This window comes from Seriola dumerili, unplaced genomic scaffold (genome assembly GCF_002260705.1).
Source record: "Seriola dumerili isolate Sdu_G_001 unplaced genomic scaffold, Sdu_1.0 BDQW01000149.1, whole genome shotgun sequence".
In the NCBI taxonomy this organism is placed as follows: Eukaryota; Metazoa; Chordata; class Actinopteri; order Carangiformes; family Carangidae; genus Seriola; species Seriola dumerili.
The window spans coordinates 12,480,419-12,507,956 of NW_019174404.1; the positions used below are offsets into that span (position 1 = coordinate 12,480,419).

The window sequence follows — 27,538 nt, forward strand, 5'->3', positions numbered from 1 at the left end:
AACCTATTGTTAATTGTTTTTACTATTTGGAAGTTTTTACTGTTAAAGCTATTACATTTTATTGTCAATTCTTACACCCCTTTTCACATTTCACTGTTTTCGCTGTTCTTGTCAGTGTCTCTGCCTCCTTTAAGCATTTGTCAACAATAAATAATTCATTCGTTAATTCATTCATATTTTTAGTTAGCCTAGATAGCACAAAGAAAATGAAAAATACAGTTCAGATGTGCAGCAAATTTCAATCAGAATCTGTGCCAATGCTGGTAAAGTCTGAATTTCAAAAGGTCTCAAACACCTAAACAAAGTCAAACAGGGATCCCCCACTGGGGGAAAAAATAAAGCAAATATATGACAATTAATATGATATCTTTGAGGCTACTGCATTTGCTAGTCTGATATTGTATCACTGAGGCATTTATCTTTTTTTTTTTTAATAAAGATCCTAAACTTGTTATACATAAGAAAGACCCACATGCACCCCATAGTTACCTTGTATATCACAGCAACAGTTTTTTTCCCTTCTTTTTTCAATTTTTCATGTTTGGTCTCCAAGATTTTTGGTGCATGCACGTTACCTCGGTCCCCTCAAGTAGGCCACACAGAGAAATTGATTAGTCGATCAGTTCTTATACATCCATGATCAATCCGCACAACAAACAGCTCGGAACTACTTTTTAATAACTGATCATAATTGACATGCGCAGATTCTAGCTGCTGACGTCAGGAAGATGTGATATGATCGCGCGCGATTACATTAGTGGTGGCAGGTTATGCTAGCTAACTGTGGGCCTTCTTTGTATTTCATACAGCTGTTTTTTGATGTTATTTGTATTGCCAATGAATTTACAGATGTACAAATGAGCTGGGTAGCATATCTCCTTTAACCTGCCATTAAAATGTTTCGTAGCAGCACAGAGGAGGTCACAACGGGCGGTGACACCTCTGAATGTGGACCGACCTGGTCCCCAACGGACAGAAGTGGACTGAACGAGACTACCTCGTACGCTCCCCCGTCAGCTTCTTCAGGTTCATCCCACCAAAGTTTAGATGAAGGCAGTACGAGCTCCAGCCGTGGCCCAACACTACCCCGAGTGACCTCAGGTGATCTTATGGAGATATGTTGCAGCTAACACTAGCATATATTACTGTCTCCTGAAGGGTGGGGCTATACTTAACGAGGTTAGAGACAGTAGAATGCCATTACAGTAACATTTCAGATATTAAATTCTCAAATGTCCTCATTTGTTTTGATAGTGTATCATAGAACAATAATTGGGACACATTTGTTAGACTACAAACATGTTTCTGGGCAGGGCACTGCATTAATAATACATGATAAAGACCCTCTCCTTATATTTTGTGTTAACATAGGTCAGTTTCATCACAGCTTCACATTAGGGAGGACGAATGCATCACTCCTTGCATCTACTTCAGACAGCTCCTCCTTGCGCAGCCGTGGAGGAACACCCAGATTCAGAAGGACTCCGGGGTCCGCTGGGGCCTCTCACACACATCCTGTACAGACTCCACTGACTGATCGCACCGGTACTTCAACCCTAGACAAATAATGTGTCGGATAAGGTGTAAACAGCTATGGCAGAGTTTCTTATTCAGATTTCTATTTTTTCTTGTAGCAACAAGTTGCTCCTCTGCGACTACAACCTCTGTTGCCTCTGTGATTGTAGCAGTGGTTGAAGGGCGTGGTTTGGCTAGGGGAGAAATTGGTATGGCCAGTCTCAATTTGAAATGTCCAGAGCTTGTACTCTCTCAGTTTGCAGACACTGGGACGTATGCCAAGGTAACCCATTCACTTTATTGGCTAGCAATAATCACTCAGCACTCGGAAAAGACTCTGAAATACAGCAAACTCATGTCACAGTCATATATTACTCTTCTGAAGGTCGTAACCAAGATTCACATCTTGCTGCCACTGGAAATACTGATGCCAGACACAGCTAGTGAGAAGGGGAAAGGCACCAAGCTGTTCAACCTCATCACTGAGAACTTCCCGGTACCAACCCAGAATAGGTGTTATGAGTAAAATGCACCAATCTTTAAAACAAATACTAATTTTATAGCAGAGAATACCTCACTTCTTGTGAGCTTCACTCACTAATTCATTCTTGGTTAGAATTACTGTGAACAGGGAAGGGTGTGTCCCATCTGATGACATATCTTGCCTCTGTCTTATTTATTTTTTGTCAGGGTGTATCTTTCACTGCAATCCAAAGGAAGTATTTTAATGAGAGAAAAGGACTGGAGTACATTCAGCAGCTGTGTGCTCCAGAATTTGGCACCGTCCTCATGGAAGTGCAAGCAAAGTATGCCACTGAGTACAATAATGTATAGAAATAGATATGCTGAGGCACTATACTGTTTTTTATTGTCTTATATCATGATTTGTTCAGATATTATTGCCTAGCAGCTGCAGCTGCTTTGCTGAAATATTTAGAGTTCATCCAGAACTCAGTCTACGCTGCCAAGTCTCTTAAAGTGAGCTTTAAAGGGAGTGAACAGACAGCCATGATTGACTCAGCATCTGCCACTAACTTGGAGTTGGTGGTAAACAGTAGAGACCACAGGTAAGAGGGACAGTAATGGCAAGACTATGAGGGCATCATCCTTGTATGTAGTGCTTGTGCAATAATAGATATGTCTGCCTCTGTCTTTCCTTGTCTGTGTGTAGAAGTGAACATACTCTTTTAGGTGTACTTAACCACACAAAAACACCTGGTGGCGCTAGAAGACTGCGCTCCAATATTTTGGAGCCCCTGGTTGATGTGGACACCATCAACATACGAATGGACACCATACAAGAGCTGTTACGGGACGAGGAGCTCTTCTTTGGCCTGAAGAATGGTCAGGAACAAGCACATATTGTGTAATAGGATGATGAGAGCATGATGCAGTTTTTGAATATCTGTTCTTTTGCACCTCTTAGCCATCAGCCATTTCCTTGACATTGACCAGCTGCTCTCTGTTCTTGTCCAAATCCCAAAGCAGGAAACAGTGCGTACCGTACTTTCATTACTCATGGTTATAGAAGACAGTTTTGTCTTCCCATGAAGTGAATTCATCTGTGTTTACTTTAAAATAATGGACTAACTAAATGTCCAATAGTCTTTTCAGTTCTGTCTCTATATTTTTACAGGTTCAGGTTGCTGAAGCAAAGATTACACATGTCATTCAGCTGAAACACACTTTGGATCTGGTGCCAAGGTTAAGGGTCTGTGTCTGTTGGTATATATGACATTAGTTCAAAGTTGTCCTACAGCCACTGATAAAATTTAAAAAAAAAAAGCTTTTTACTCCACAAAAAGAATTTTACTAATTGTTACTATGTTATAATGGAAATGGTAAATCCTTTAAGCATTACACTGTATGAACAGATGGTGTTGAAGAACTGCAACACAGCCCTACTTAAAGCATACAGCACTTCACTGGAAGACACCAGGTACTAAGTCTTATGCCTATGACATACATTTTAAAACTATTTTGGACTGCCTACAAATTGTGTATATTTGTTTCCACTCCAGGTTTGACTTGATCCTAGAGCAGATCAAGACAGTGATTAATGATGACTCTACATACCTGAAGGGGAGTCTGAACATGCGGACCCAGAAGTGTTACGCCGTGCGCCCTAATGTCAACGAGTTCCTCGACATTGCCCGGAGAGCTTACACCGAGATAGTGGATGACATTGCAGGTGTTTATTCTGGCAGTTTAGTAAATATCTTTGCCTTGCAATGTCTCTATGAAGTAGTCATACCTCAAGGCTTATTAAATGGCATTGTGTTTGACAGGGCTAGTGAACCAAATGGGTGAGAAATATGGCTTGCCGATGCGTACCAGCTTCAGCACAGCTCGAGGTTTCTTCATCCAGATGAAGCTTGAAGGAGCGGTTTTGCCTGAAGGGAAACTCCCCTCAGAGTTCATCAAGGTATGGTCCACCAATGACATGGATAAGTAGAACACTGAGAGTCCACAGACTGATTAAGAATTAAAAATGAAAAAAAAAACAAAAACAAGATAACTCAACATCAGCTTTGAATGAATTAGGCTTAATTGCCGCCAAGGAGGTAATATAGTCTGAATCACTGAATGAACTCTCAGGTTACCAAGCACAAGAACAACTATGGCTTCACCACTGCAGACCTGATGAAGATGAATGACCGCTGTGACGAGGCCCTGAGGGAGATCTTTCACATGTCCTATGTGTGAGACTATGATCCTATGACTTACAAATGTGCACAGTAACGTATTGAATGAACTTAATTACATAATTGATTAGTTGGGTTGGTCTGATAAATTACTTGGTGTTGTTTTCCACCATAGATGAATGTGATTAGTAAGTCTTAAGTCTTAAAATATGGAGCCTGTTCATTTTTAAAGCATATTTGAATATGAAATGATATTCTGTTTCCAGAGATGTGACATTTTACAGAAATGATTGACTTTTATTCTCCACAAAAAAACACAATAATAATTTCTCAGTTTACAAAAACCCGCAGAATCAAATAGTCAGTTCATTCATTTTAAGTTTGTACATTGTCTGTCTAGATCATCATGGAAAGTTGATCTAATGTAGATCCATTTATTTTTGCTCTACTTTATGTCCACTAGAGGGTGCTGTATATTAGCTTTAATTTCCCTTCAGTGCTTTTTGCCTGTAGCATCTAACATTTTTCCATGCAGGGTGATATGTCAGCTGCTGAGCACTGTTCATGAGCACATCCACTGCCTTTACAAGCTCTCTGATGCCGTATCCATGCTGGACATGTTGCTATCACTTGCAAATGCATGCACTATCTCAGACTATGGTAAGTATTAAGATCCATTGCTTTCTATCCACAAGTCAGTCAAACTGTCAAACGGTGATGTGTTGTCTGCATCCAGCCAGTGTCACACATGACAACCAGAAAGAGCTCTACTCAGCTGGCAGCTCTGCTGGCCTCAGTTTTTTTTTTTTAATGTGTGGGTCGTGGGCAGTATCAGCCACGTGGGTGGTGAACGCTGGCCTTCAGCTGTCAGAAATCGTCTCTCTATAAACACGTGCTGACTGCCTGCCCCCTTCTATCCCAGCCAGCTTGTACTCAGATTACCCTTGTTACATAAGTGTGCACTGGTGCGCTGCATTTACAGAGACAACTCTCTCTAGCAGAGGAGCCAGCTGCCTTTAAACACTGCCCACTCCTCTTTCAGGAATCGTTTTTTATTATATTGTGACTCACCTTTCAGCTAACCAACCAGCAATTAATTATATAAGAATTTCATTATATATATGAAATCTTATACTGTGTTTAGGCACATAGCCATGATAATCACTGAGTCACCAGCTATACGGGTTTGTAACAAAATTGCCAAATATTAACTGATACAATGTAGCTGTCTTTAAATGCTTTTTGATCATCCCATAGAAATCCGTGAATGAGTTATTACACAAACAAAATACTAACAAATCAAGGTATTTTTGATTGTTGTTGCCTTTTTTCTGCTGTGTCTGCCAGTGCGTCCAGAGTTCACAGACACACTGGCAATCAAGCAGGGTCGTCACCCCATTCTGGAGCGAATAGCTGGACAGCAGCCTGTATCGAACAATAGCTACATCTCCGAGGGCAGCAACTTTGTCATCATCACTGGACCCAACATGAGTGGCAAATCCACCTACCTGAAACAGGTGGCGCTGTGTCAGGTCATGGCTCAGATAGGTTAGCAGCAAATCTCTCAGCCTCACATGACTTTGAAAAGTAAAGCTGCAAAGTGCTATGCATTGATTTGACTTGATTTTTGAGTAAAGCTGCCTGCATCATTATTACAGGCTCTTTTGTCCCTGCCGAGTACGCCTCTTTTCGTGTTGCTGATCAGATTTTCACCAGAATTGGTGTGGATGATGATTTTGAAACTAACTGTTCTACGTTCATGTTGGAAATGAAGGAGGTATGTGTTTTGGGTTGTTTTTTTAAATTTAGTTTTTTGTTGTTTTATTTGTTGTTTTGTTTTTTCACATTAGGGTCGCACATGTTCTTTAATTACATTTATGCTGGATGAAAACATGAAATTATCATTTACTGTACACTTCTTCTCCAAAGATCTCTTACATAATCCACAATGTAAGTGACAGGTCCCTGATCATCATAGATGAGTTGGGGCGCGGTACCAGTGCTGAGGAGGGCATTGGCATCTGTCACTCAGTTTGTGAGTTCCTCCTTAGCCTCAAGGTACAGTATACATAGCAAAAATCTGGAATAAAACCTGCTCACAATCATAGACTGGGGCGGAGTTTCCATGAATGCCTCTCATTCTTCACAAAATCTAAATCTGAAAATAACATACCTGAACTTCATAAATCAAACTTATTGGATCTTATTTATGATGAATAAAGCTACTTCTCTAAACTGTACCCGATGTGATTTGAATCTGATGGGGACATTATGTGGGAGTGTCCACCAGTTAGACTTTTTTGGGAACAAATAACATAATAATATCATCCCTCTGAAACACTTGGGTTAGACATCGACTGCTCTCCAGAATGTACACTATTGAATGATGATTCTGGGCAGAATTTTAAACATACTCAAAGTAAGCTGTGGCTATCAGCATGCACTGTTGCTAAAAAGATGTTTGCGATTAGGTGGCAACCACCGCACTATCTTTCTATTCATCAATGGAATCACTCTTTAATAGAGATTTTATATGGAACACTCTTGCTGGGACGAATTGGGTCATGCTCAAGGCTAGAACTCAAGGCTAGAACTCTGATATAACCTTACCTTGTTTCTTTATTCACTCTGTAAAGTGCTTTTTTGAAATGTCTTGCATGTATAGTGGAATTTAGAGAGGTGTACTGTAGGTTAGGGTTAAGGAGTAGGTCTATGCTTTATGATACTTCTCTTTATCTTTTACTGTGTTAGTAATCTGTCATTGTTCCTTATATCTTATGCTATATTTATTATGTTACTGACAGTGGTTACTGGTGATGTACACCTGCAGTCCTTATGGAAAATACTTTTTTTTTTAAATTTGACACAAAAAAAATAGGTAGAGTACACGCCAATGAAGTAATGTGCTGCCACTCCTCTCTCTAAAATGAAAACCAGATAAGTCAGATTCCTGCACTTTATATTAATCACTTAACTTGTTATTGTGTGATGTGGTGCACATCTTAGGTCAATAGTAAACTGAAAAAATAAATACAGGAATAGTGCATGTTGTCCAGTGATTTAATCTTCAAGGTGTGTGCTGTTTCTCTGCTGTTTGCAGGCGTTCACCCTGTTTGCCACACACTTTCTTGAGCTGTGCCAACTGGAATCTCTTTATCCTAATGTGGAGAACCAGCACATGGAGGTTCAGCACACACGCAGTGGTGACACTGGTACTGAGAGTGTGGTGTATACATACTTGCTGAATCGAGGATGCTCTGAGGAAAGACACTATGGTAAAGTTTTAGTGAAATCCAAGTACAATTGTGTTGAAACTGGTTATGAAAAAGATGATGCAAAGCTTGTTTTTGCTGTTCTAGGTCTGAAAGTAGCAGAAATGACTGCCCTTCCTTCAAGATTAATCCAAGAGGCAAAGATAATTGCCTCCAGTGTTAGCCAGCAGCTCTTGGTATGGTTCATAAAGATCAGATTTTGCCTCTTTGTTGTCTTTGGTGCCTCAGCCTGTTCTTTGTAACTTTATTTGCATACATTGTGTGCAAGAGTATGACAAGCTTTAATTTACAAGACACCAATATTAGACCCTGGGGGATTCAAATGTTGTGCCGTGGCCTCTGATGAAAGATAGTACAAATATTTTTGTGTCCTACAAATAAAAATAAAATTTATATCAGAGAAGTGCTGGATAAAAGACAAGACTTGAGGTGTGTTTCATTATTCTTGCAGACCAAACATCACAGTGATCTGGAAACACAGAGGCAGAGAGCTGTGTACCACCTGGCCACCCGCCTCCTGCAGGCTGCCAGGAACTCCAGACTGGACCCCGACAGCCTGCGTATGTATCTGAAAGGCCTGAGGAAGCAGTATGAGGCAGAGCTGCAGGCAGCAGGGCAGCCAGCGTCCATGGACACAGAGGAGGAGTGACTGACTCAGCCTTACAGTGGGGAGGGGCAGTGAAACACTTAGAAAAATTAAAGATAAGTGTCTGATGACCATTACTGGGCAAATTGTGTTTATACATTGGCTTGATTTGAAATACATTTATTTGAAACACAGTGGTCGCGTTTTTTTGTTTGATTGTTTGTTTTTGTTGTTTGCCATCCTTACAATAAAAACAATATTATACCACATGTTCATTTTAGAAATGAAATGTTAATGGTATCAGAATATACGTCTAAGCGATGAAGAAATCCTGTCCTAAAACCATAGATTTTTTTTTAAATATATGAGAAGTGCAGTTAAACACTAAACACCACAAATATACGGGAAGTCCCCATAGAAATATTAAAGTTTCATTTACTCGTGTCTACAGGCTTTGGGGAAGTGCAATGACCACTCCCCTGATTGCTTTTGTCTGTCGTAGGATTTCTAAACCAAGGACATCTCGAAAAGGCGGGGCTATCTCTCATTGTGTATTATGTGAGTACAGCTCGGGTCGGTGTGCCTCGAGTGACAAAACAAGCGTACCCCAGCAACCTGAGTATGACCCGCCCCCGCGAACCAGAAACAGCAGATAGTCTGACGGATAGCGCAGGAGAAAGCCAGGCTGGAGCTGCCCTGGGAAGTCAGGAGTCTGCCGGAGTCAACGCAGAACAACGCCATTTCACCACTAGCTAAGGGAACAGCTAACTGAAGCTACAGGTATGTTTTGAGGAGCCGTTTTCACCGACCTTATGTTTATTTCTCGTCAGAAAGCCGTTCATGTCGGTCTTAGCGTAGCTAAGCTCTTTACCCAGGCCTGGGAACGGCCCTTAGGACTTAGACGGAAGAGTGGAGCAGTAGACCGGGTCAGAGATTTTAGGAGAGGGGGAGGCTGGGTCACCAGCAAGACGAGGCCCGTGGGGGCAGATGTCCACGCCTCCAGACGGGTTGAAGGTTTGTGAAAGAGAAACAAACTTGGACGCCCCTGTTAACATTTTTGTGGGTCACTTTTATCACCGAAGACTTCCGCACTAATAATTGGATTGGCCGGCTCACGTTAGTTGGCTAGCGTTTATGTTAGCTAGCTCATTCATAGTGTTGAGCAGTAGCCACTCAGACACGAACTTGAGTGGCGACAAGCCTTTTCCTGTGTGAATTTATTATAGCAACTACTTATAGCCATGTCCACGCCATTGTTGAGCCCTCCCTCTTGAACATTTTTGCTAGTCATGTTGGTGGGGTGAGCTTCCCGTCGACATGTGTCTGTCTTCTTTCGCTTTCATGATTCGTTTGATCATAACGTGTGACTAAGAAGCGCTAGCTCTGCTAACTTAGCTAGGAAGATTAGATCAGCTCCGATATTTTCTGTGATTATAGGATGTATCTACAAGCAGTCTTTTCTTGGTGAAAGAACAGCTGTCATTGCGTATCTTGGTTCAGTAGTCTATACATGGCCGACGATTAGACATGACCTAGCATGCTGGGACATTTAGTACTCAACCTTATTGAACTACCCTTGTTGAATGGTGAAGTGACTTGCTGGATATCAGCCTATCCCAAAGACACTTGAGGTGTTATTTCTTATTTTTGTTACTGAAAATGAAGTAGTGACTAAATATATGACTTTATAACTCCCACTGTGTCCCTATGACTTGTAGATCTATCTAGTTCAGTTTGTCGAACTGACTTGTGCTAATGCTAAGTGAACTCTGAACTAAAGTCCCGGAAATCCTTGGAAATCCCTTAAAGACACCTCAGAATCACTTAAAGAAATTTTGGTTTATACATAAATGTATCCCTGAGCTTCTCCTCTCTTATGTGGCGTGGTGTCAGTTCTGTCTTGTTGGCATTGCCCATTTCCTTGAGGTCTATCTGTAGATAAGCTCTTATCTAGGGCGTCATGTTTTGCTTGATTAATGTTTCCTTGTTACAGCCTCACCAGGAGGAGCGGAGTATTTCAGACTAGTAACACGTAGTTGTTAGTGTCTTCTACTACAATCAGGTGCCAATGGCCTATAGTGTACTATGCTACTTTCAGTTTGGTTTATAACCTGAATACTGATAAAGGGGAAGTATCGGTTTGTTATCCTTATAGTTTTAACTATTCAGGCAGAGCCATATTCCAGTTGTCCTACCCATCACTCTAGTTTATCTTTAATTGCCTGCAATCATGAAAACCTCTTGGATAAGAGGTGCTGCTGTATTAATACAAGGGGATGGAGTGACTGTCAGTGTAGCTTCTATAGATTTTTTTTTTTTTTTTAATTTTGGTGTGGAATTGTGCCTAAAATTGATTTGTTACAGAAGTACAGTAACAAACTGCAGGTTAGATGACCCTTACACTTTCAGGAAGTTATACTCTTGGTTATGAACAAATATTATCATTTGATACTAAAGTGTGTATCATGGCTACATTTAGAAGTAGAGTGAAGAGTTTTAAGTGTAGAATGATGCATGGCCTAGTTTTCAAGTACTGTCTGCGCTGCTTTTTGGGCCTGATAATTATCAGGAGTTCCCTCTGTGTCCATGCCTGCCAAATCAGGAGGCCTGGCCAGCCAAGTGGCTAGATTCCGGGGAGCTAACAGCCCGAGAGGGCTTTGTCCTCCGGGCTCATTTTGATGCTGGGACAAGACTCAGGCTGCACAAGGAAACTCGCACACCTTCCACTCTGAGACCATGGACTGAAAGAAAGCAAGCAGGTTTCAAATTTTTACTCTGCTTACTCCACCCATTCTTTATATGCCAAGAGGCGATGTTGCTTTAAGAGTTATTTAACAGCTTCATTTGGTCTGACATGGGAGTTTCCTGGAACATACAGTTATTGTAACATAAAGAGAATTTCCTCAATTGTTAACCACTGATATTTAGCAATTGAACATTATTACTCAGTTAATTCATGTTGTGTATCTAGTACATACTGTACTATAGCTTTATGTCTTTGGTCCTGTTTTCTAAAACTTGCAAAGAGGCCTAGCAATATTATGTGCTGGTTTTATACAATCAAATACACTGAAAGGCTTTTTTGGTCTTTGCATGCTGCTTATTAGACTTAGTGTGTGGTTTCTGTACTGACATTAGGCTGTCCAATATGAATAGCCCATCTTCTAATGAGGTCACAGGTTGGAAGACTATACAGGAGACAATCTGATAATTAAAAAACTATCAACTAAAGGCTCATTTTTTCAATTCAAGGTATCGGTTTTTGACTGTGTGCTGAGTTTGCACCATGCGCCCTTCACAAATGTTATATAATAAAAATTGTTAAGAGAATAGTTTCAAAAATGTTATATAACAAGGACCTTTCAGTTTATGCTCAGAATAAGAGCTTTGTCTTGAAGGGTAGAATAATTTTTCAATAAACGATGAGTCAAATATTAAACATAAATACCTTCCTGGTATATTTTTTGTGTGTTTTGGAAGATGTAGGTCTTGGACTTGGGAATTAAACAGAGTCAACATTATACTATAGCCTAAGCCTGTGAGTCCTCAGGAAACCCTGCAGTGGAAAGTTATTCTTAAATGTATTATCATGGGTAATCTCCTTAATCCAAATTACTTTAATCCAAATTACTAAAGAGGTCTGCTCTACGACGGTGACTCCTACGCTACATTACTGGCACAGATCTTGGGTATAGGGTGGGATTGTGCAGCACTCCAGGTCACTCACTGTCGCTGCCACTCTGTATTGTTGACAACACAATGCTGCTGTCGTCACCTAGGGATTAACTTGTCCCCGTTTTCAAAACACAGTGGTTTTTATTTTTGTAATAAGTGCATAAATTTGCACAAGGCATTGCTGTGTGCAAGATTGCGATACTGTCCAGGTCCAGTATTGTTGATTCTGCCTCTTAAAAAATTGTAGAACCAGCTCAGTGCTTGCCATGTCAAACATGGCATTGAGGGAGGAATCATGTGGAATAAACAGGAAAATGTTTAATCAAAAAAGGATAGAAATAAGAAAAAATAGGAATAAACTGCGAGATTCCTGCATATTCCAACAGCTGCCATACAAATTTGATGGATTTTTTGTTGAAATTTTTGGCAGGTTTGGAATATTTCTTTGACTAATCACATTGCTTGGCTGAGACACTGCATCAAGTGATTAAACATATGTAAATACATAGGTTACCGTTGCTATGGCAAATAAGTCCACCTCCTCTTAAAAGCCATTATGCAGGCATTTCTTCAGTATTGTTTATGCCAACAAAAAGCTAATCATTAAAGACTACTAATGCTCAGTAGTTGGTTTTGTTTTATATTGGCTTCTAGTGGATGTGTTGTGTCTTAAATTATTACTGCTTTATCAACATCAATCTCATTCTAGTTCATTCTTACTGTAGCCTTGAGGAGACAACACATAATTCCTAAGAATATCTTTGGCAGATGCTAAACTGATGAAATCGCAGGACCTCTTGACTGTCAAATTTGCCTGCAGTGGAAGAAGAACCTTTTTCTCCCTTGGCTTGAAGCAGGCAGAGGCCAAACTGCAGCTGCAACAGACCTCAGCGGGTGACACTTGCATGTGGGTGTATTTTTGCCTCTTGCAAACTCATCCTCATATGAGTTTAGAATACCACCATGTCGTCCTTGTGGGGGCTGAAGGAGGGAAGTGACTAAATGAGACAGTGAGCCATCTTCTTTTTAGCCTAGTTGTCTCTGATGTTCTTGACCTATTTTGTAACCTTTTAAGCCAATGTGAGTGAAGTAGATGGCTGTTATCCTTTTTTTCTGTCTGGCTCTTACATGCCACATTTCAAGTAGTTGCGTCTTATTCTCAATGAACCTGTTTATATGAAGGTAAAGAGGATGTAAAGCTGTGTAGCAGGGGTAGTGTTGTCTAATTGGATCATATCACTAAGAGAGGACTTTTGAGTACTATTGATGTACAAACACCCCCACTGCCCAATGTCTCATACTTTCACCAGTTCACACATGACAGACTAGCCCTCCTGGCTAGTAGCAGTAACTGAAATGCAAATAATGTTCTCTCTGGAGCTCAGACAAGTGCAGCAAGATGAAAGCAAAGATTCATGTATATCAGTCTATGAGCTCTTATGTTATGTGATCTATGGATTTGAGTAGCCTTTGGCATTTACCTTTGCTGGTAGAAAACTGTTACCATAATCTCACACACAGAGTTTGTGTAATGTGTTTTTTCCTGTGTCTTTCTCCTTTTATTCAGAATGGCGGTGGATATCTACGACTCTCAGTACCTGCTCATCCTGGCCCCTTCCCTGGTCATTGCCCTCATGTTCCTCTTCTTCTGGCTCTTCATGAAGGAAACCTCCTATGATGAGGTGCTGGCCAGGCAGAAACGTGACCTCAAGCTACCACCATCCAAGCCAGACACGCGTAAGAAGAATGAAAAGAAGAAGAGCAAGAAGAAGGAGAGTGCCAGCGGTGGAGGTGGTGGAGGTGGCGGAGGTGGAGGAGAGTCGGAAGAGGATTTGCGGGACTTTGATATGGCTGATGGTGCCAACAGTTCCACTCTGGAAGTAGAGGAGGAACCTGCACCTGTGGCTACACCAGATCCTGCTCCACCAATACCGACTTCTTATGCGCCTGTTCCATTGTCAACCGAGGCTCCTGCTGGTCTGAGGGAGAGAAAGAAGAAGGAGAAAAAGGCTGCCAAGGCTGCTGCCGCAGCAGCGGCTGCTGCTGCCGCCACTGCTGCCGCTGCTGCTGCTGCTGCCGCTGCTGCTGCTGCTGTAGCTACAGCTCCCCCCTCCGAGGGGCCAGAAGTGAACGGCTCCAAGCCAGTCAACCGCAAGGCAGAGCCACCTCTGGCTGCAAGCAAACAGTCCAGTCCACCCTCTCCCCAACTTGAGGTTCAGGTCCAGGTCCAAGCTGCTCAGGCTCCTGTTCAGGCTCAGACACCTCCCCAGGTCTCTGGGAAGAAGAAGGAGAAGAAGAAACAAAAAGCAGAGCCTGGTGAGTAGCAAAGACAACAAGTTAAAGTCATGTGTTGGTGTGTTTCTTTGGAAAACATGAAAATTGCTAAATACTCTTATGAAGTTACAGTGACTTTAACTGGCAAAATGTGAGGTTCAAAATTAGCTGTAGTAGCTGCATCATTAGTTTTACAAGTTTATCCCAGTAGGCTATATGGTCTTTTCATCAGTGTCGAGGCAGACTGGTTGACACTGACAGTATTCCCCCCCTTGATTTTCCAGTGGATGACCAGCAGCCAGAGGTTAAACAGGAGCAGGCTCCAGCACCAGTGAAGAAGGACGCTCCCCTTGTAGCTGAAATCAAAGTTCTGGATGGTGCAGCCCCAAGTGTTACCACTGGCAAGAAGAAGAACTCTGCTAAGAAGCAAAAGACGGAGCCTGGTAATGATAACATAGTGGTCCCATCAATATCTTTAAAATCTCAGAACATGTGCTCAAACTGATGCCTGGACTTTTCACTTTGTAACCAACCAGTTTTTCTCAAATCCAGTAGATGAAGGCCATGTTCTGGCTGACTCTGCAGCTTCTGCCAACCACCAGGCAGCTCACAACGACGATGTACCGTCCAAAGGGTCTGGCAAGAAACAGAAGAATGAGACTGACAAAGGTAAGAGGGAAAGACAATTCTGATACAGTCCTTTGCTATTTTTTTCAGTCCCAAACTACGGTCCAGCCAAATGATAATCTGCAAAACTCCATCTTCTATCTATTGTGTGTTCTCAACAGAGAACACAGAGGTGAAGCTGAAGGAGCTGCTGTCTGGTCTGTCCAGCCTGGCTCTGTCAGAAGCCGAGGCTGTCAGTGTGATGGCCCTCCTCCGAGAGAAGAGTCCTAATGCCTTGGATGCCTGGCACAAAGTGAGAGATGAATAAGTGACAAATTTGAATTAGGTGTTTGTGACAAGTGGCATTTCACACTATTTACATTTGGCAGGAGACCTGGTATTTGTAGTTGGATGTGCAATGGCGTCATTTTGAATTGTCTGTCTCTCACCACCAGTCTGCAGCCAGGCCTGACCCAGCTGCCCAGGAACGAGAACGGCTCCTGACAACTCTTCAGGAGGAGGCCTCCATTGCCAAGGACAAAGTGAAACAGCTCAGCCAGGTCTAGATTTCTATGTTCTACCTAATTAAGTACACAATATGCTTAATGATTTATTTTCAAGCTTATTTTTCATACATCAGTAATCATTCTCTTGCTTACAGTAAAGTGCTTACATGCTATGTTGCCTGTGTGCTGCAGGAGCTTCAGGTGGAGAAGCAAAAGACAGGACGTGTGGAAGCCATGATGAGGGAGCAACGTGCAGCCATGGAGAAAGAGATGGGGAGCATGCAGGCCAAGACACAGAGCACCTACCAGGAGCTCCAGACCATGCAGATAAAGGTGAGGGTTTTGATTTGTTAGTACTGAGATGAATTCAATTGTTTAAAAAAAAAATTGTGAAGGCACATGTACCTTTCAGTGTTTTTCTTTGCATGGAGACTGAATCTTACTGTTTATGTGTAGTTCCAGCAGGTGAGGGAGCAGCTGGAAAGCCAGATCACTCGACTGCAGCAGGAGAACGGCATCCTGAGGGACGCAGTCAGCTCTGCCACCAACCAGATGGAGAGCAAGTCAGTGCCACAATACATTAACTACACTAGATCAGACTTCCTATCCTAACATATCCATCTGCATGTTACACAATGTTAAAATGCCCTTTACAGACTATTTGTAATCTAATTCATCAACAGCTTCTTCCAATAAAACCCCATCAACTATTTTCACAACAGCCTTTTGTGCTTGTATGTGTGTGTTACTTTATAGGAATTCAGCGGAGCTGAACAAGCTACGTTCTGAGTACGCCGGTCTGATGAAAGAGCTGGCAGACAACAACAGCAAGCTGCAGCAGGAGGAGCACCAGAGGAAGTCACTGGAGGTCAGCTACAAGCAGAACGTGTCCCAGCTGGAGGTACGCTAATCCAGATGTACAATGTGTTTATTTAGCCTCTGCTTTAGTTTCCTCAGCCTTGACAAAAATGAACTGTGCTGCAAAACCTGGGCATATCACACAGCTTCAAATCTGGATAGCGGGTGTGGCTCTCTTACCAGGGAAATGGGAGGAGGTTGTAGTGGAAGTCCTGGGGAGGGTGAGAGGATTGTGTTGGCTTTGGAAGCTGGAATGTTTGAGGCTTTGTGCTGTGTATAAACAACACTTTCCTGCTAGACACCCAGATCAGGCTTTCCTGTCTTTTCATTGACCGTGATCAAAGATGGAAATCTTAAGTTGCTGGCTCGACACAGATGAGCCTCGGCAAAGAACATGAGAGGAATGCCGAGAGTTGAGAGTTGCCCAGCCTTGAAAAGTCAATGAAACGATATCCACAAGATATTTTGCAATTTAAACTTACCATTCACTTAAACAGACATCAAGCTGTGTTTGAATTCTTTCGGATAAAAAAAAATGACTAGAGATTCACAGGCTTGTTTAAATTCTGGTGGCCTTTATACAAATCAGACTCCATCCTTGACCTGTTATTGAAGATGTAATTTGTTATCTCAGTACTTCAACAAGTCCAGTGTGGGTCTAACATTACCAAGTTTAGGGTTCAAATTCCTTTTAAGCCACTTGCGCTAATATTTTATAAGCACTTGTGCGCTAGTATAATGAGTGGGAGTAAAGTGTTCAATAAATTGCACATCTCTCTCGATCCCAAGGCCCAGCTGCAGGATTCTAAGCGTCGATGGGAAGAGCTGCAGAACTTCCTCCACAATGTCAACGCTGAAAGAGAGAAGCTTCAGGCCTCTAACCAAGGTGATAAAACATGAGATCACGCTAAAATGTGACCTTCTGAAAAAGGGTCAGGTTTCATTCAGCATCATGTGTCTGTGTGTGTCTGTGTGTGTCTATGTGTGCCTGTGTGTGCCTGTGTGTGTGTGCAGAGCTCCACAGCCAGCTGTTGGCAGCCGAGACAGAGATGAACAGCAAGAACAAGGAGATCCAGACCCTACACAGCAGCTTGACCGAAGCCATGGTCTCCAAGGAGCGGGTGGAGCAGAGAGTGATGGAGCTTATGGAGATGTCCAAGCACAGTATGCCTGACGACTCGCTGCAGGCCCAGGTTCAGGTGAGCCACCACAACATCACATACTCAAAATCGTCATTAAAATTTCCATTACGTTTTTGCCTAATTCAATGTATTTAATCACCTTATTCAGACTTTTATTGAATGGAGCTGGATTGAGAGTCACATTGTATAACACTGATGGATTCTTCAAATGCATTTTAGTTCTCTGAAGAGTGAATTTCTCTATGAAGCAGAGCAACACTGACTTCTTGTATTCGCTAACGCAGTCTATTTTTAACAGGAACTTATGAATGAAAACAAAGGTCTTCAGGTCCAGAGTGAGACACTACAAGTCCAGAATGAGAGCCTGCAAGCCCAGATTTCTTCACAGGTATATTGTTCAACCTCAGTTATCAAATGTTAAATCATAATAAGATGCCCACCTCCATAACTGTGGGTAGACTAATGAGATCTTTTCTTCTCATTTAGGTCACCCATGTCTCCCACATTGAGGAGCTACAGAAGCTGTAAGAAAAACTGTTCCCTTTTCAGATATAATCATTGCATTTATTGTAGTGTGCTATGTTTTTTTTCATGTGTTCTCCAAATTGTCCCCCTGCTCTGTCCAGACTGGCTGAAAAGGAGTTGCAGAGGAAGAGTTTGGAGGATTCTCTAAATGCTGAGAGGAGCAGTGGGGCCAGTAGAGAAACTAACATGCAGGTATAGTCATAAGAGCGTTTCATCTATAGCTTCTTATACTAACATTGCATTGGTTCATTAGTCTGCTGGAATTTGGTGAAAATGTTCCAGGCCTCTCACTGTGCTGAACAGGAGTATGGATTGAAAACCATGTACACCGCTCTGCTGGAAAGAGGGCATGTTGATGCACATTTGCAGATGCCAAATTGATATCATTTGTTTCATGGTTTCATAAACAAAAGACTGAATTGAGTGCTCTGTCATTGTTCAAACTGTTTCACAGTCTGTCAAATCCTGTATTGTCTTGGCATAATAAATGTTGACTCTCCCTCCTGCCTCTGTGTTCTCTCCTCCACAGGCCTTACATAATGAGAACATGTCACTGAAGGCAGAGGTTCAGAATCTGCAGGCACAGATTTCTGATCAGGTTAGCTATGTACCTTAACTATACATACTGTATATCTTATAGAAGATTCAAATTAGTTTATTCTGTTTGACACACACCCTCTCTGTCTATTTGCCTTTGACTCTCCCCATGCAGACTGCTTCCCAGCTGGCTTTGGACCAGTTCCAGAAGAGGTGTGTGTGTAAAGTGGAACATGTTTTGAATATACTAGCTGGTTAGTTTTGTTACTGATAATGACCTTTTATAAAACATTGCCTCCTACCCAGTGTCCGGGAGAAGGAGGAGAACATGAAAACCGTAGAGAGCCTCCTGGAGAAGGGGCTGATTGAAGTGGCCAACAAGGAGGAAGAGCTCAAGGTATCTGTTTTCTGTGGGATGAAAAAGGACCAGCCAACGGTAGCAAATCTTGAAACAAGTTGGCTCACACGCAGACCCACATTTGACTGACATCAGCATCCTCTTAAGTGACTCTGCATTTCACTGCCTGCCTTGTAATCAAAACCCCTGATGGAAAAAAGTCTTTAATTCATTTTTTTCCCTGATGTAGGCTGTAAGAGAAGAGAACGAGGCACTAAAACAAGAAGTAGAGGGCCTTCAGAAAAAGACAGTAGAACAGGTGAGCTGTTCTAAAATTTGTATTAAAATGGATTTCTTGAGTTTTGCACTTTATTCCAAATTGATTTGTTTTACATTTCCTTTCATCCGAATCACAGGCCTCATCAGAGTCAATAGTGGAGGAACTCCAGAGCAAGTAAGATCAATCAAGTTGACACTAGTGTGTATGAATCATCATGATAATATAGTAGTACAAAGTCTTATGTTCACCCACCACTGTCCACAACACACAAAAACGCAACACACATGTAGATAAAAATATCTAAATCTAGTGTCAGCAGCTCTAATCATTCAGTGGCAGCAGCTTCGCCAACTGGCTGAGATGAAATGGAGCTGATGCAAGTCATAATTATATGTTTTGAAACCGTAGGTTACTACATTCTGTACTAATACCATATCAAAACTAATCCCTCCTGGCACTCCAGGACACTCCCTAGGCACACTCTTGATAGTAATAAAAACTTTTATCGGATTCTCGCTGGCACCAGTGGCTGTGCATTGTTAAATGTGTCCTTGTAGTGGCCATCATTATATATGCAAATATCGGCAGATTCCGTGTGAATTGAAACAGTTCTGTGTAATGAACCCTTGTCTCACTGTGCTTTGTAGGATCCAAGAGAAAGATGTGAAGCTAAAATCAATGGAGGAAAGTCTACAGGCAGCACAAGACAGCAGCTCCGCCAGAGAGAAGACCGTTGAGGTGTGGGCTCTTCTGTATCACTGAAATACTGGGTTTGCACATTTCAGGAAACCACAAATACTGTTCTTATTGTTTGTGTTGTTGTGTCCTACTTTGAACTCTTGTCTGAAGCCGTTTTTGTCTCTCAGTCTCTGCAGCAGCAGTTGTTTGCCCTGCAGGCAGACATGGAACAGCTGAGGCAGAAGGAGACCCCAGAAGAGCTGACCAGCTCTGGTACCCAGCTCCAAGAACTCCAGGCTCAGTGAGTTAACACAACAGATCACCTTGCAGTCCTCCAAGGTAGCCCTTTCAAAACGGACTAATGATGAGCAAATCTGACCCACAGGCTAGTGGCGAAGGACCAGGAGATCCAGATGCTGCAGGCTGAGCTGGAGGCACGGGCTAAGCAGATGAGTGAGAAGATGGAGCAGATACACCAACAGGTGAGGAAGTGTTTCAAAAAAATGCTCGCTACAAAGTCCAAGAGTGACACATTTATTGCTTAAATCAGGAAGATTTGCCCAACTATGAAAAATTTTTAAGCATAAAAGAACAAATTTGGTTGGAGGAAATGTACTCCTAATTAAGAATGTGATTTTGCAGGTAGAACTGTTAACGCTTGAATTGTTCCTAAATTTTGATCTTTCAGTCTTTTGTAAAATTCTCTTTCAGTCCTAGATTAAATTGAGTGTTTTTCCCCCCTCCTCAAATAGCAGTCACACACAGCAGTGCCAAGCCCAGAGCTTCTTGCAGCGTGAGTAATGTGGGATGCCAATATCATAACATATAATATTTTTTTAAACATTTTTAGTTTAAAGGATACTTAACTACACAATCATGTTCATAACAAGTGGTTATGTTGTCGCCTAGCAGGTTGTCAGAGAAGGAGAAGCAGGTCTCAGATCTGCAGGGTGAGCTGGCTGAGCTGAGGGACTCCCTGGAGCTTCATAGGAAGAAGAACAATGTAGGTTTCCTGCAGTGATGACCTGAACTATATAATACCAGTGACTGCTCTGGTCAAGCCCTGCGAGACATCATCCCTCCTTTGTGTGGTACCACAAAACACTCCCGTCACACTGGAGTTATACACTGCATACATCCATACTCCCTGTTGTCCAGTGCCACTTAGTCTCACTTGTTTTGCTTTTTGTCCTTTTTAAACAGATATTTTAAAACCAAATGGAAAGATTTCTTTAGCTAAGGTTGTGTTTGTTGCATGATTTTACACATCAGTACTGATGTCTATTTTGATTTGGATTGCTTAAGCCGAGCATTGCATAACAGGGCTTCCAGCCTACTCTTGTTATGCTTGCCGTTGGCCATGACTGTTTCAGCAAGCTTGTCTGTGCTTGTGAGTGATTCAGAGCATTAGAAACTCGCCTACCTTTTATTTTTGAGAGGCATAATTGATTTGAAAAGCTTATTTATGTGGAATTTGTTTTTTCATTTTTGTATCTTATGTATGTCTTTAGACAGCATTACTTTCATTTGAATAGAAGGTACTCACAGAACATTGTTACTATACATATCTTGCGTACTGTGCATGCTGATTTTACCCACACGAGGTGTGAGACTGGGACTCTGGAGGCGATTTGCTCATACTTATTTTTAGCAGTTGGAGTATGGCTGAAAAGCAGAGTGTAGTCATTTTGTAATGAGAAATGCGTTCGGTTTGTTCTGTTACTCTACAAGTCTGTATTTGAGGGTCACTGAATGCATTTTCCCTGAGGCTGAACTGAAAGTAGTATCTCTCTGGAACTGACCAAAACAGGAGCTTCGGGAGAAAAACTGGAGTGCAATGGAAGCTCTGTCAGCCACCGAGTCCATGCTTCAAGGGAAACTCAGCAAAACTGTCAAGGTTCGACACCCCACCTCAGTCTGTTTCACTCTAGTTCCAATCTGATGCATCCCCCCCAAAAATGCTGTTTTTGCCATAATTGACCCAGTGAGATTTATTTTCCACCATCATCCAGAACAAAGCTGCATACTCATTTACCTCACTCTCGCCCTTCCCCTTTGTTTTTGGCCTTCAGTTCTCAATTGGCTGTCTGCTGAGCTGTTGAACTACGCTACTCCCCTCTGGAATCTCAGACTTTATTAACTTAACAAATATTTTTTTCAGCAGATATACTTTTGCTTGAAGCTCTGAAAAATAAAAGATTTCTCGCTGCCTAAAGCTCAGGCTGATGCTTGGAAATGAGTGTGCAGTGACCTAGAAATTATTTCACTAGATATCATTAGATTGCGATTCATGGTAATCATTTTGCAGCTTCCTGTCTTTTTGTCATGTGACTCATTTCTAGCATGTTTTTTCCCATTCTGCTTTGTGACATCCATACTGTCAATTTCACCAGTTAATCAGTCAATGAAATTCTGTTGAACTCATTTCGATTTCACTGCAATTTATTCTTTTTAAAGGATGTATAATCATTCAAAATTTTTCATGGAAATGCAGCAGTGTCCTAATGTTTCTCAATGCTCTGTATTCACAGCTGAAACATCTTTGTTCCGAGTGTAACTAAATGTTAAACAAAATCTTCACTATATTTCTTGCAGGTCTCTTCGAGTAGACATAGATTGGGTTACCAGATAGCTGTTCTATTAACAGTTGCAGTGACGTGTGTATATTTTGGCCGTCCTCCCCCTAGATTAGGGAAGGGTACATGCTGAACCATCAGCACAGCAGCTGCTCTTCTGCCATCTGAGTACAGTAGAAAGCACCTTCTCAGAGCTGAGCCAGGGAGTTCCTTGGCAGCTGTTGTGTACTGTCAGTGAATTCTGGTTGCTTGTATTCAACTCCACACTCGTCTGTCTCAGTGCCTTGTGACACAGTGTGTTAATGTGAATAGTGGTTAGAGTGCCAGCTGGCTAGTGTCTGGCATACGTTCTCCCTTCAGGCCTCAGAGTGACAGTGCATGATGCTGGCCTATTGTAGGAGGACTGATAGCTACCTTTTTATTCATTGAAGAGTTTCAAGGTACTTTGTGCAGTTTCATGAAAAGCAGATTGATATACTTGTGGATCAAGGAGGATTGTGATATGCTCTGAATCTGCACTTGCAGACACTTGGTGTAGGTGTGGCCTATTGAAAGATGCTGATGTTTGCTTAGGCTAATTGGATGTGGGAGTGAGACAGTGTTTATCCTTGTGCCCTACAGTTATAATTTAAAATGCTAAATAAATCATTCCTGTGACATTGATTGGAGCAGCCTGATGGATGAATTGATGATGACTGGTTTAAAACAGGATTATTCAGATTAAAATGAGGAAGAAGAAAAGGATGTGGTCATGTCAGATCACATGATCACTGGACCTTGTCTTCGAAGTGACTAAATCATTTGAACAATCGGTGCTCAATCTTTCCGTATGTTTTTTTTTTTTTGTTTGTTTGTTTTCCACTTTTCCCACTCCCATCACCTTGTAGGAGAACCAAACAGCACTGGCAATGTCTCAGACCGAGTGTCGAGATGTTCTGCACAGACTACTGCCCCATGTGCCTCTGCCCACTGAACAGGTATGGGCAGTATTGGATTTTTAACTCCACGCAAATTGTGTTTGAATACCCTTCTTTGTGCTGTCGAGCTTGGTGGTGATGTTTCACTGACATTTCTCTTTACTTTTTTCTCCTAGAACCATCAGGATTGGCTCCACAGATTTGAGAGGGCAGTAGCTGAAAACTCAGCTGCACAGTTTGCCCCTGCAGCAGGGGACTCTGAGGTAAATAAAGTAGAAATGTAAAGTCGAACCTTATTCCTTCTTTAAATTGAGGGTATCAACAAATACTATTCTCTTACTAGGGACTGGCTGAGAAGCTTAAAGAAGCTGAAGAAACCCAAAGGATCCTACAGAAAGACTGTGAGACGTACAAGAAGGTTTTGGCAGAGACGGTGAGATGAGGTTTTTGTGTAACATTCAGGGTTGCGCAGTGCTACTATATCTCTTGCCAAACTGAGCTGTCATTCCTGCTGCGTCCACAGGAGGGTATCCTGCAGCGCCTCCAGAGCAGTGTAGAGCAGGAGGAGTCTCGCTGGAGAGTGAAGCTGGAGGTATCGCAGGGAGAGCTCAGAGAGGTATGTATTCAGGTTGAGCAGGTCAAATACCAGATCACTAAGGTGATATATTGTTCACTGTGTGCAGTTTCATCATTCTTCTTTTTTTCTGTTTCATTAGATGAGCCAGAAAGTCACAGCTATGGAGCAAGAGATTGAGAGACTAACTGATGGAGCAGATATGGAAAATGTTGGTCCTCAAACTAACACCCACATTTCTTCTCACACTTATTGTACATCAAACTCAAAACGCTGTGGTTTTAACTTGTGTTTGTCTTATGTTTAGCTGAGAAGAGAAAAGCAGCATTTGGAGTCTGAGCTGGAGAGGGCGGAGCGTGAGAGTGCCACCTATGTGACGGAGGTCAGAGAGGTGAGCAGAAACTGGACTTGTTCACCCTATGTTGCTTGTGATCCTCAGTCATGTCACAGCATTCATCCTCCTGTGGCAAAAGGATGAGCTCCGTTGTGTATGATTTACACATTCATGTGTGTTTCTGTTTTCATGTTTGTTTTTTTTCACGACATCCTGGACACTGTTTATTTGGGGTTGTATCAAATTCACACAACACAAACATGAAGTATTGTTAAACAAAAGGTACACATGCTTCACATAGTCAGCTCTAGCAATAACTTAGTTACACCACTTACCAGACTAACTTAATTGATGACCTTTGGTAATATACAGCCATGCACAACAGGATCATGTGCCTTATTTATCACTACATGACTCTGCTGAATATTGTGAGGAGGGATCCACTTTTTGTAGATGCCTCATGGCCTGATCAGCTTATATCACTACGTAGACTGTGTGCTAGTAGAGCTGTCCTGGACTGACTCCCGCAGACTCCCATTAAACGCATCATCTCAAACTTAATTTCAGCTCAAAGATCTGTTGACTGAATTGCAGACCAGACTTGATGGCTCATATACAGAGGCTATCAGACAGAATGAGGAGCTGAATTTGGTAAGAGTTGCTCACCCTCTAGAGATAGAGCTCCTTTTTTTTAAACCTATCCCTATTGCACTCAGCAGTCGCTCTACACTGACTGCCACAGGACGGGGTTCCCCATCTTCTGCAATAGTGGGTCATCATCTATAACCTCTGTAAACATGGAGTCATGTGAAGGAGACAAATTGGGACTGTAGCAAAAATTAAAGGTTGTGGATGATGACTCACCTTCACACACAGTGGTACTTACAAGACTAACTCTTCTCTCTCTGCACTGGTGCTCCACTTCACCTCACTGCCATCTAACAAATGGCTTACTAGTCAATTTTTTCTCCTTCTGCAGAGGGCAAAATAAAAATGCTCCATTTGTCCATCATCAGCTATAATTTTACTCCTCACCTTGAACTGCACATTGTCTTTCCCTTTTCTGCATTCACACAAAGCTTGTCTGTGTTTTGTTTCATTGTCTTTGTCTTGCCATGATGTGACTGGAGATCTTTCAGTGGTCTTCATTAGGTGTTAGCTGTCAGTTTTTACATTTGTTGGCTGCAATAAGACCCACAGTAGCACTGTCAAAAATGCAACTTCCTTATAAACTTCAGTGAGGGCTCCAGCAAAAAGAAACAAATAATACATATTGCTGCGTTGTTGGCAACAATGCATTGGCCAATCAGGTATACTTGTACAATGTACAAGGGTACATTCCCGGCAGGTTACTTTGTAAGGTGAGTGATGACTTAATCATATTGTTTATTGTTCAATCATGGAGACAGGAAAAAATGACTGCAGTGATGATGACTTTCCAGATTTGTATAATCAAAGTATCATAAACGGCTGTTCATTGTCACGGCATCTGATAAGACTCAAGCACAAATGTATTACTCAAACTAGACTTCCTGGATAATGATTCATCTTCTCACCAGTACCTGTAGCAACATGCCAACAACGCAGCCACTGGTACTCTTTTACACAGTGCTATTTTTGGTTTGATCATGGCCTAAGTAGGACAAGTGAAAACTGTTAAATGTGTGCAAATATTGAGCATTTTTATGTAGGAATTAAATGTAAACCGTGTTGGCCAGAGGTTTTTAATAAGTGACCTTGTGTTCATGCAATTATGAATGAAAACATGCTATTGGGAGGCTGTTGTGTGCTGCAGAACTGGTGTTGAGTGTCTGTTTTGATTCTAGCTGAAAACCCAGCTCACTGAGACTCTGTCCAAGCTGGAGGTGGAAGAGAACGAGAGGCAACGGGTGGCTGGTGATTTGTATAAGGTAATAATTTATATTTTATTACACAACACTTCTGATATGGGTCCAACTCCAGGCCAAATTGTTAACAAGTGGAACTTTCCGGTCCTTCGCACAGGCCCAGCAGTCTCTTGATCTAATCCAGGGGGAGCTCTCCAAAGTGGCGGACAATGCCGATGACCTGATAGAGAACAGCAGTCTTTCATCACAGAGAGTGAGAGTCTGGGGCATTTTGGGTGCTGTAACAGATGGTGGTTTATGTCTTTGCATGTATGGTTATTAGGTGGTTACATTGAACTCTAAAACCAGTCGCTCCGTCTCTTACAGGAGGAGATTGACAGAAAAGAGAAGATGACTGCAGGACTAAACCAAACAGTCAGAGAACTGCAGCAGCTGCTACAAGCCGTCAGCCGGCAACTCGCCAAGGGACAGGAAGGGGTAAGGCTTATTACTATGCTGTTCTTACCACCCAATAAACATAGTATCAAAGTCCTGTATTTCCACTTGAAGCAGTGTATTAAAATGTGCAGTCTGAACTTTTAACATTTGTGATTTCTTCCAGGAGGCTGACAAAGATCTGCCCAAGGTATAGTGAGAGGAGGATAGCCCCCCCCCCACATGCAGCCACTCTGACTGCACTATAGAGACCACCTTTGACCTTTGGTCTCATCACTACCACCATTACACCATACGGTCACACCCAACCACCTCCTCCCTCCCAACCTCTGTCACCTCACCTGTACTGTAGGCAGCCTCCAACTGACTCTGGCCAAGGCGCTGGCAAACAACTCCCAGACTCACTGTTGGCAACAAGGGAGAAGGCAGAGGTTACTGTTAATTCCAAACACTCCAGACACTGTACCAAAACACACACTACTCCACTCCCACCACATTCCTCTTCTTCAGTAACATCGCCGGTTAATTTTTATTCTAAACTTAAAGATGATATCCAGCATAATTTAAACTGCGTGGCAACCATTCCTGTTTAAAACACCTGTATTTTTCAATGAAATCCTTTTTGAATTCTGCAGTAGTTTTTGTTGTTATTTGTCTCGAGGGGGCAGTGATACAAATTTCCAACTTAACTAAACAAACTTTGGGTTTTCAGTCCTTTTTTTTTTTTTTCTTAACTTAAAGATATGTATTGTTTAAATGTACCAGTTAGGACCTGCTGAAATACACTATGTTGTTGATCTGTTTGCCTCATGATCAGAAAACTATCACAACCTGTGCATCATTGTGCATTCATGAATTCATAGCTCCATGTATACCTTGGCTCAGTATTGGGTGGGAGAAGGGAGATCAGTAGGGGTCTCAGCATATCAGATGGGTCACTGCGTGACTGTAACTATGGAGATGCATGGACAAATTATAGTCAAGTCTGTACTGCAGCTCCAGAGAGAAGGGAGTCTGTGACCCTGGCTGTGGGAGAAGTCCAGGTCAACAGTGTAGAGGTTTTTAAATCCTACTGCAACTACTCTAGGAATAAGCGTCCCATATCATCTGTAATCAACACTCGCTATATTATTGCTAAGTTCATTAACACTGAAGATTTTGTTCTTTTTGTAACAGGTGATGTTAATAAAAGGGATGCTTGATAAATCTGCCCAGGGTCCTGTGTTGATTCTTTTTCTTCCACTGCACATCTTTCTCCCTACCACTGTGGGGCAGCACAAAACCTTGGTTGAAATTTCAAATTGATTTAGCCTTGAACTGCCTGAATGTGCACAGGGAGATTACAAAGCTTCTGCTCGTGTGGCTTTTGCTGGCAGGTATATTCTGCTCGGCAAAATATTCATCTGACTTCCCTGTACA

General features: G+C 42.0%; 2 protein-coding genes across 8 annotated transcripts; both read left to right on the forward strand.

Moving 5' to 3' along the window:
• The first annotated feature begins 946 nt into the window (after positions 1-946).
• On the forward strand, positions 947-8,081 carry msh4 (mutS homolog 4). Its single transcript, XM_022750968.1, has 19 exons — positions 947-1,026; positions 1,615-1,798; positions 1,901-2,011; positions 2,206-2,321; positions 2,409-2,582; positions 2,687-2,859; positions 2,942-3,009; positions 3,152-3,226; positions 3,390-3,454; positions 3,537-3,706; positions 3,804-3,940; positions 4,114-4,217; positions 4,696-4,820; positions 5,508-5,708; positions 5,819-5,937; positions 6,090-6,218; positions 7,261-7,435; positions 7,520-7,608; positions 7,884-8,081. Exons 1-19 carry the CDS (start codon positions 947-949, stop codon positions 8,079-8,081), a joined length of 2,493 nt encoding a protein of 830 aa, XP_022606689.1.
• Positions 8,082-8,616: 535 nt separating this feature from the next.
• On the forward strand, positions 8,617-27,329 carry ktn1 (kinectin 1). Of its 7 annotated transcripts, none has more exons than XM_022750271.1 (36): positions 8,619-8,798; positions 13,261-14,009; positions 14,252-14,410; positions 14,520-14,636; positions 14,756-14,886; positions 15,029-15,133; positions 15,272-15,412; positions 15,536-15,642; positions 15,836-15,980; positions 16,727-16,823; positions 16,952-17,136; positions 17,378-17,467; positions 17,566-17,603; positions 17,706-17,796; positions 18,134-18,202; positions 18,317-18,354; positions 18,448-18,538; positions 18,729-18,797; positions 18,895-18,932; positions 19,406-19,496; positions 19,625-19,737; positions 19,822-19,918; positions 20,189-20,229; positions 20,346-20,439; positions 21,247-21,333; positions 22,900-22,989; positions 23,106-23,192; positions 23,273-23,362; positions 23,453-23,545; positions 23,646-23,714; positions 23,811-23,894; positions 24,405-24,488; positions 25,664-25,747; positions 25,842-25,937; positions 26,051-26,161; positions 26,286-27,329. In XM_022750271.1, the coding sequence occupies exons 2-36, from the start codon at positions 13,262-13,264 to the stop codon at positions 26,313-26,315; spliced, it is 3,900 nt and encodes a 1,299-aa protein (XP_022605992.1). In that variant the 5' UTR covers positions 8,619-8,798; position 13,261; the 3' UTR covers positions 26,316-27,329. The 7 variants fall into 7 exon arrangements, with proteins under 7 accessions (XP_022605996.1, XP_022605998.1, XP_022605992.1 ...); XM_022750272.1 differs by having other exon boundaries at positions 20,349-20,439; XM_022750273.1 differs by having other exon boundaries at positions 20,192-20,229.
• The last annotated feature ends 209 nt before the right edge of the window (positions 27,330-27,538 follow it).

Bases quoted from the DNA above. Each gene is read 5' to 3' on its own strand.
- msh4 (XM_022750968.1), top strand. From the start codon at position 947: ATGTGGACCGACCTGGTCCCCAACGGACAGAAGTGGACTGAACGAGAC. The intron at 1,027-1,614 runs GTTCATCCCACC...TTTCTTATTCAG, and splicing joins TCCCCCGTCAGCTTCTTCAG to ATTTCTATTTTTTCTTGTAG. The intron at 5,709-5,818 runs GTTAGCAGCAAA...TCATTATTACAG, and splicing joins TCAGGTCATGGCTCAGATAG to GCTCTTTTGTCCCTGCCGAG.
- ktn1 (XM_022750271.1), top strand. From the start codon at position 13,262: ATGGCGGTGGATATCTACGACTCTCAGTACCTGCTCATCCTGGCCCCT. The intron at 18,798-18,894 runs GTGAGCTGTTCT...TCCGAATCACAG, and splicing joins AGAAAAAGACAGTAGAACAG to GCCTCATCAGAGTCAATAGT. The intron at 19,497-19,624 runs GTGTGGGCTCTT...TTTGTCTCTCAG, and splicing joins CCAGAGAGAAGACCGTTGAG to TCTCTGCAGCAGCAGTTGTT.